Source organism: Nannobrachium achirus (assembly GCF_963921795.1).
Source record: "Nannobrachium achirus genome assembly, chromosome: 4".
NCBI classification, from domain to species: domain Eukaryota; kingdom Metazoa; phylum Chordata; class Actinopteri; order Myctophiformes; family Myctophidae; genus Nannobrachium; species Nannobrachium achirus.
In genome coordinates, this window is record NC_137813.1 from 25,547,292 (window position 1) to 25,556,879 (window position 9,588).

General features: G+C 42.1%; 1 protein-coding gene across 1 annotated transcript; it reads left to right on the top strand.

The window, feature by feature from the left end:
* Window positions 1–3,925: 3,925 nt before the first annotated feature.
* On the top strand, window positions 3,926–9,535 carry aspdh (aspartate dehydrogenase domain containing). Its single transcript, XM_080724404.1, has 8 exons — window positions 3,926–3,987; window positions 4,515–4,572; window positions 4,920–5,064; window positions 5,417–5,501; window positions 5,931–6,080; window positions 7,599–7,822; window positions 8,307–8,446; window positions 9,199–9,535. The coding sequence occupies exons 2-8, from the start codon at window positions 4,518–4,520 to the stop codon at window positions 9,234–9,236; spliced, it is 837 nt and encodes a 278-aa protein (XP_080580530.1). The 5' UTR covers window positions 3,926–3,987; window positions 4,515–4,517; the 3' UTR covers window positions 9,237–9,535.
* Window positions 9,536–9,588: the final 53 nt, after the last annotated feature.

Here is a 9,588-nt window from a genome sequence, read left to right on the forward strand (position 1 = left end):
AAAGTGTGTGCAAGTCTTTGAATATCTTTGACCCGATCTTTGACCCGACTTCTAAATCCTTCCTCTAAATCAGCTGTTCTCAAACTTTTTCATGTCAAGGACACCCAAAATTACATGTATTCGGCCACAGACCCCCATCTCTAAATATGTTGTTCCAGGGACCCCCCAGAAGCAGAGATTTGAGTTACAAAAGTCTGTTTTGAAAAATATATATTGAAAAATGTGCACACATTTTCACGGTTTTTCAAAAACAGCAGATCTACAAGCTCGCAGCGCGGCACTCGGTGCCGCGCTGTGAGCTTGTATATCTGCTATTTTTCATTAAAAAGCATTTCGTTAAAGCATTCAATAATTGTAGGCCTAAATGGGTTAAATGCTCGAGAAGTGTAGTCTTGCCAGTCGCTATGAGTTGGACTAAAAGATGGATATAGGCCTACCAAACGTTTCAAAGAATAAGCAAAACTATGCATCATCAAGGGTTTCATTGGTCCCTAAAATTATGCCCTTGAGCACAGGGAATTATTTTGGGTTAAACTGTTTCCGGTTTGATCTTTCCAGCCAAAGTGTAGTCCATCTATGACTACAACATGACGTAGGCTGTTTCTGCTCCCGACCGGATCATAAAATGGTAATGATCCCAGGCTAACTTAGGGGCAGCTGGGGTTGGAAGGTGCTAGAAAAAGCCTACTTCATAAAAAAAAGTATAAATACAGTCCATTCCCCACCAAGTTTCATATCCGTTTCCCATCCGTTCTTGGGCGGTTCCATGTAATTATTGTCTCCACCAGCCGAAGGCATGGGGGAGAGTATGTTTTCCCCTTCGTCCGTCCGTGTGTCCGTGCGTCCGTCCGTCTGTGCGTGCGTGCGTGCGTGCGTCCGTGCGTCCTCGCAGTTTGTGTGCACTAATCTCAGTCGCCGTTGGCCCGGTCGCTGCCAAAGTGAGCACACACATTCCCTGGATGCCAATCTAGAACCTCTGCCCTAGATTTTTCAAATGGGCCTTTTCTAGCGCCACCTAGTGGCCAATGTTTGCAAAACACATTTCTGTGCACTACTCTTACAGATTTTGTCCAAAAATCCTACAAATCGGTAGGCAGTATCTCGACAGTCATGTGATCGACACGGATCTGTCTGATTTTGCATATTCCATCCTGACTGGCTAAGATTGGCTTCCAAAGTTTGTAGGATTGGGCCGTTTTGAACAAAATGCCTCAAATCATCAACGCAGCTTGCGATTAGTGTGAAATTTGCCACACATATTCCCACTAGGTCAAGGAACAAATGCTACCCTTTTCACATTGGCCTGTTATAGCGCCACCAGCAGGTAGACTTTAGCAAAACACATTTTTGGAACACAAAGCTTCAAATCATGCATGCAGTGTCCGATTGCCATGAAAGGTCTAAGGTAAGAACATATGCCACCCTTTTTACATTGGCCTATTATACAGTAGCACCACCAGGACGCCTGGCCTGGTGGAGACCTGTGCTCGGAAGAGCACTGCTTCTAGTTCCGATGTTGATTGATGTTAAGGGTCATTCCCATCAGGCAAGATAAAGATAAAGATAAAAAATATATTTCTCAATTGAAGTGGATGGTAGTGTCCACACTGGACGCTACCATCCACTCCCATCCACTTAGATATTTATTATCTTTATCTTTCTTGCCCGGAATGACCCTTTACCTCGTTTGACACCACCCTACTTGGGAACCATTCAAGTGGGGAATGATGAAGTGGGGAATACATGCCCAACCTGGTTATGCAATACCTGTTGTGGCCCAGCTCTAGGCCACAACAAATAAAGGAGAAATGGGAGAGAGTTTTAACGTAAAATAAAACAAAATAAAATGAAGTTTCCAAAAACAATAAAGCAGGGAAATATACTGCCTAACTTAATTAGAGCAATGCAAACACAAACTAAAATTGCTCTTGCGTGGCCATGCCCCAGGTGTGCAGTGTGACCCCAGGGAGGTAAATTAACTAGTAAGACGCCTCAGGGCGACAAGTGACCTCGCCCCAAAAGTGTGAGGTCGCGCCATGTCTTCCATACCATGTCTGTCTACTCATATAATGTATGGAGACCCCTGGTACCCATATATGGAGATCCATGCACTGTATAATGGAGATATGCTGTGAGAGCCCAAACATGTTTACTCAGTTATTCATTATGCCCATACATAGAGATACCTGTCTGTAGAAACAGCCACACAGATATGGGATGTCTTGGCCATCTATCTTGGCCATATATAGATTCTGTTAGTGTGGTATGTGGCCGATGTGGCCTCCATATATGGGCATTCCCATATGAAGTCCTGTTAGATATGGGCTTAATATTGATGACATCAGGGAACTCAATATGGGCATAAAGGGATTCTGTTGGTGTGACATCACAGTGAAGCCAGTGATGTCAGAGAGGCAAACCCATTATAGACTGTAACAAAGACTTCCCTGATCTGTGTGCATATATGGGCATGTCCATATATGCAAATGGCCATATACAGTATGGACCTAATCGGTCAAAGTATTCCCAAATACCAAAGACATTCATCATTGGGCCTTACAATGCCAAATTGCTATGGTTGGAAGCCAGTTTGGACTGGTGTATTGGCTCAGTGCGTTCACTAGATGGCATCAGTGCATACAGTTTAATAATGTAAGTTATGTAGCCTGTATTGACCACTTACTGTATACCAGGCCATTTAGCCCCAATTGAAACAAGGGCTGGATACTTTAACTCAGTGTTAATTTTTCAGAGATGTTTTGTTTAGTCTTTTGAATAACACACCATTTAGTCTTTGTCCTGTTTTAGTCTTATGAAATTGTTTTAGTCTAGTCTAATCTAGTCGACTATATAAATATAAAAATATTTTAGTCTTGGTCTTTTGTGATTAGTCTTAGTCTTTAGGCTACATAACTCATTGTCTTCTACTATCTGTTACTCTGTCAGTGCAAAATAAGAAATATTCAGAAAAATACAGTGCAATTCTGAGTTCTCAAAAAATAATAAACAAAAGAGTGAACACTATGTTGGCTGTAATGCCATTGCACCTTAATACAACAAATACTTAAAATGTTCAACTCTCAAAAGAAGTAAAACTGCTAGGGCAAGCAACAATACCTAGTGTGTGCGCACTGCGCCAGGTACAAAATAATAATTAGTAACAGTATCAATCACATCGGACTCTGTCTGCTACTCTCTGTGCAAAAAAAGATTTGAAAAGAACAGATTAGTGCCATTCTCAAAAAAATATAAAAGATGTATTCGGCTTTAATTCCATTGCACAGTTGCATTCCAGAGTTAGTTTTTACAGCCATTAGTCTTAAGCCAAGAGGCTTGCTTAAGGCATGAAATCATGAAGCTTCCATAGGGAAGAATCAAAAGTAATGGAGCTGGCCTAGCAGTCCAGGCGCATACCACTTAGGCTCTGATGGCTGACGGTCTTTGCTGCCTGTCACTCCCCATCCATCTCCCTGTTTCCTGTCTACCTACTGTACTAACCATAAAAGCAAAAAGCACAAAAGATAAATCTTAAAAGAATCAAAAGTATCAATGAAAAAATGTGTACGGGTATATATACAGGTAAATTAAACATTGCTTGCCTTAAAACCATGTATTTTGGTCATCCTGGGCTCCTGGCCCCTTGCTGCATGTGACCCCCACTTATGAGTCTTGACCCACAATTTTAAAACCACTGACATTATTTTCGCACATATTTAACTTTACGATACAATACAAAACTATAATATAATACTTTGCATTTGCAAGTGAAACATTATTCTTTTCTCAGAAGAGACCACCGGCCTGTGATCAATTCACAGGACCCAGGAATTAATCTTTAACCAGGATTCTCAGGAGTCAAACTTTGTACCGTGCACACCGACAGGTTTGAGTCAGAGAATCAATGACTGGGAGGCCAGTAGGCATTCAGGGTGGGAACAGCAAGTGTTTGGAACGACGACTCCAGAGGGCCGTGGAATTACTATAAAGGTGAGTGGAGCAATACATGTCATTAATGTGTAATGATGCTGAAAATGCCTGAATGTCCATAACAAGTCTGTAACTCTCAGAATTAATGGGGTCCTTGCATAGTGCCATAGTGTCATACATATTCTGAAGAAAACCTGGAGACTTGATATTCAGCAATTGGGTCTTATAATCAAAGTATGTGCCACGTACACATTTGTCAGTGTACAGACATATTGATGAACCCTGGGTAAACAAAAGTAACGTTCTGAATGTTTATGTCCTCACAAGTATAGTAACGCCAATGTGTTAATGCTCTTCTTAGGACAGATCTTAGGTCAGATGATTGGTTCAGTGTTTACCTGGTACCCCGGTTTCTTTTCACTCTAGGCACTACATTTTTCTTTGCACTCTACTTATGACTATATTGTTGTTTGTAGTTGATGCTTACTCTGCTTATTCCGGTTTTGTGTTGCTCTGGATAAGAACGCCTGCAAAGTGGTTAATTTTGTATATTGGTTAGTAATAGATTACTGTCTTCCTCTGGACAGGATATGGCTACCAGCTCTTCTACACTCAGGATCGGAGTGGTAGGATATGGGCATCTAGGTACGATGCATGTATATTTCACCACCGCCACCATTCTAATCTAGTTAGTGACAGAATCAATGAAATTGTCAATCCATTTTCTGATTCGTGCTTCTTTAAATAATGATCACACCTGATGTTCTATCCATGGCTTTCCTTGACGTGTGTGTGTGTGTGTGTGTGTGTGTGTGTGTGTGTGTGTGTGTGTGTGTGTGTGTGTGTGTGTGTGTGTGTGAGAGTGTGTGTGTGTGTGTGTGTGTGTGGTGTGTGTGTGTGTGTGTGTGTGTGTGTGTGTGTGTGTGTGTGTGTGTGTGTGTGTGTGTGTGTGTGTGTGTGTGTGTGTGTGTGTGTGTGTGTGTGTGTTGTAGGACAGTTCCTAGTGGAGAGGATCCTAAAAGAAGGGTCTGGTGCAGGTGTGTCACTGGCCTTTGTTTGGAACAGGAATACTAATAAACTCAAGGGTTGCGTTCCAGAGGACCTTATACTCAGTGACCTAACAACCTTTACAGACAGGTACACACACACACACACACACACACACACACACACAAACTTGTATAGTTTTTTCTTGCTTTTATATATATATATATATATATATATGAAAAAAAAGGGTTTTACTTGAAAAAAATGCTTCTCAGGTCAAATATCGATGTGCGATTAAAATGCGATTAATTGCGATTAATTAATCACAGAGCCTGTAATTAATTAGATTAAAAAATGTAATCGCATCCCAGCCCTAATATATATGTGTGTGTGTGTGTGTGTGTGTGTGTGTGTGTGTGTGTGTGTGTGTGTGTGTGTGTGTGTGTGTGTGTGTGTGTGTGTGTGTTTTTTAGCATAAACTGAACAAGTATTTGTGTTACAGGAAATGTGATGTCATTGTAGAGGTTTGTCACCCTCAGATAGTAAGGGATTTTGGGCTCCAGTTCCTCTCTCAGGCTCATTTCTTGGTAAGAAACGCCTCTTCTGAAACATACGGTCATTGTGCACAGGATCGCTGTGACATCACTGAGTTTCAATCTGAACACAGGTTTTCCGCCAATGCATTTCAGTGGTAATGGAGCCTTTTTTTGTGTTGCAGAAATCCGCAAATGGCAGCAAACCGCTCCATTCCCATTGAAATGCATTGGCAGAATCCGCCCTCATAGGTAGAAGTGTGGTGTGACCGTGCCCTAAGGGCATTTCAATGGAAACGGAGTGGATTTTTGGAGATATCTTCAAAATAAATGGCAGAATTCTCAAAAGATCTGCTCCATTCCCATTTAAATGCAATCAGTTGGCAAGCATACTTTGGTGTGAACGTATCCTAACAGAGTATTTCTGCATTGCAGTATTGATACTATACTCAAGTAAAACATTTGAGTACTTTCTCCTCACAGGTGGGTTCTCCCTCAGCCCTCTCTGATCCCACACTGAACCAGAAGCTGCAGCAGGCTGCCAGGCAGCATGGCAGGACTCTGTACGTCCCCAGCGGTGCACTGTGGGGCGGACAGGACATCCAGAGGCTGAACGACAGCGGGACGCTGAAGGTGAATGCAGCGTTCTGTTTCTGCATAGCGCAGGCTACTGTATAGGGTAGGGTTTCCCCTTTTCAATGGGTCGGGGCCCATGTTATGTGTCACCGATAAAACATTTTTTTGGAGCTGTGTGCAGCTCCCTATACGTGGCTGTGTGGGTCTGTGTGTGTGTCTGTCTGTGTGTCTGTATGTAGCCTGACTTCGGCGCGTAACTAGTGCCGCACCATTTACGCCACTCGCGCAATATATACATCAAAATGTGCGGCTCGGCCGGGAATGGTGTTCTATTACCTTTCGTTCCGATCCGCCTTACCATGCCGACGTAATCGGCAAAAAACGACGCTTAATTGTCCCCATTGACTTATAATGGGACAATGCAAGAAATCACTTTCAAGTATTTTTCTCTCGTAAACCATAGGAGCTACAGTTTCAAACCTCGGAGAGGAGATTCATAATGATTTTAAGAATGAATCGAAAAATAATTACATCACTCGGCCTCATGGTGGCGCTATAACGGCCCACTTTACGTTTTGCCCCGTAACTCTTGAACCGTAGATTGGAAAATTAAAATTCTTTTTTCCCTGGATTCCTTGGGTCAAGACGCATCTCCCCATATAGGCCACGCCCATTTGCGCCAGGATAGATTTTCCGCCATCTTGAATTTTCTCCAAAACACACTTTTTGCTCCTTTTCCTACATATTTTCTTCAAATGTCACAAAAATCGGTACACATGATCTACACACACACACACACACACACACACACACACACACACACACACACACACACACACACACACAGCTCCACTTCACACGGGTGTGATTTTTTTTTTTTAATTGTAACCATTATTCCCAAAGATTTTCAGAAATGTAAAAAAGAACTAAAAACTAACAAAAACAAAATAATATGAAATGTTCCTAAAATATAATTCAACTTGGGCCGATGGGAATCTTAACCCTGGACCTTCTAACTGTGAGGCGAAAGTGCTACCGAATGTGCCACCATGGCATGCACCATGGGTCAAATTTTTGAGGGTAGGCTACTCCATGGGGGTCCTTGGCACAAAATCTTTTCAATTGGGTTTTCATGGCAGAATACATATCATTTTTGGGGTCCTTGACATGAAAATATTTGACAAACACTGTTTATCAACAGAGTGAGGCAGACACTCAGCAGAAGGGCTAAATAGTATACTGTACAGTTTAGTAGCTGACTGCAAATGGTTACTGTAAAAGATAATCAATATTGAATGCACTGGTTGGTTTATCTGAAACTTGACAACCAGCCTCACGTGGAATATATTATTTGATAAAATACTGGTAGTTTCCTTAAAGTCCAATTGAGCCAGCTAGGCTATCGAAAACAGTGAATACTTTTTACTTGTCACCATGAGTGGCACAGTCTGAGTTAGGTAACATGTCAGAAGCATGTCAGATTCAGATCTCTTTATTCTAATGAGTTTCAGTGGTGATGATAATAACATGCCTGTGTCATGATTCGCTCTCTTTATTCTCATGATCCCCTTTCAGGCTTTGTTCATAAGAATGTCCAAACACCCTTCGTGCTTCCGGCTGACAGGAGACATGCTCTCTGACTGGACAGAGGGAGAGGGGAGGCGGGTCTTGTACAGTGGCTCGGTGGCTGAGCTGTGCCCTCTGGCCCCTAACAACGTTAATACCATGGCAGCAGCGGCCATGGCAGCTGGAACGCTCGGCTTCACAGGCGTTCAGGGAGAGATTGTGTCAGACACAGCGTGAGTTTCTAAATAAGAACCGCACTGAAACACACACATGAAGCATCAAGCATGAAGCAGCTCATATACCAGAGCTGTTTTTTTCCTTTTCCATTCAGTCAGTCATTTGAGACACATCCAAGTCAAGTCACGATATTCATGTACTTATTACTATTATGTCCGACTCTAGACTGAAGTCTACTGTTACAGTATATTCCTTTACATTTCTTATCTCAGTGAATCTCTAAATAGTACAAATCAGTGGTTTTCAAAGTGGGGGACTTGAGGAGTTACGGGTCTGTAACTCAAGAGTGTACATGGTTCCATTTGTACACTGACTACACTCTGAGTTAATTGAACACTGAGGAGTTTACATTGTAAAGTCCAGTCCCAGAGGGGGGGAAATAATCATACAATATCAAACTGGGGGTCCTTGAAATAAAAATGTTTGAGAACCACTGGTATAAATACGTTTAAACCAGACTAATACGTCTCTCCTCCCCAGGTTAAGTGACTACCATGTGGTGGAGGTGGAGGTTACTGGCTCCAATGGGTTTTCAGTGCACACAGTGAGGAGGAACCCAGCCAAACTGGGAGCCGTGACGGGCAGTGCCACTTACAACTCCTTCTGGAACAGTTTGTTAGGTGGGTCCTGCCCTGCATGCCAAGAACTCCTTTCATACGTAGCTGTACGATGGTGTCGCATGGCAAAATTAGATCTACAAGCTCATGTTGTTTAATGTAAGTGTAGGTCAATGACATGTCCAAAACAGGGACGACAGGTTCAAAGTGGTAAATAGACATTTACCCGATGCAAGGCTCCATGAATGTAAAGTGATGTTACATTCTATGTGATTGATCTGAGCTGTGATGATGTACTGGAAAACTGTAGTCTTAGGGATAGTTCACCCCCAAAGTGACTTTTTTTTCTCTATCGATTACTCACCCCATGCAGACTTGAACTGATGGATATCTTTTAGTTTTTGTCGCATTCCTAAGCCAATAATTTGAGGAGACTCTTTGTGTCTCCACAGAGAACAAAGGAGGCACTTTGTGTCTCCATAGGGAACTACTGCTGGTCATCAAATGATTGCCTTAGGAATGTGACAAAAAACACTGTCTTGAATTCAAGTCTCCATTTTTTTGGGTGAACCATCCCTTGTCATCAGTAAAAGAAATAAGCTACTGGGTTCATGGATTCATGTATATGTAAAAACATTTCCCCAAAATTGAGAGCTCAATTTGCTAAATGTTTGGTATATTGCACGTTAGCCAGGAGGATATTTTTGTACAGAATTTTGAATCTTTAACCATTGTATTCATTGATGGCGTAATCAAACTTTGTACATCTCAACGGCATGCCTTTCGTTACACTTTCCTCAATCTTGTCTTTTCAGTCTGCCAAGGGCACGGGGGTCGAGTTTACTTGTGTTGAAGGAGGTGGAGACTCCGGGAAATACACAACACAACATGGTGAGACGTTACTGACAAGGGCTGCCTCTTTGTGCCACTGTGAAATAAACAAAGGTGCAAGTTACTTTTAACCACTAAAGCCCTATATGTTTAGTTGTAAGTCAAATCGCGGAAATAGACGATCTACCTGCAGATCTGCTATTTTCGCCTAATGTTCTCCTATTATGACATGCCCAGAATAGGGATGCTCGGCCAGGTTCACGTGGTTCAGATGAACTATCTTACGGTTAACTCATCGCCTGATTCTACAATAAAGCATCAACGCAAAGAGTGTTTTTTGTTCTGTTTTTCATTCATGAACACACATATAGTAT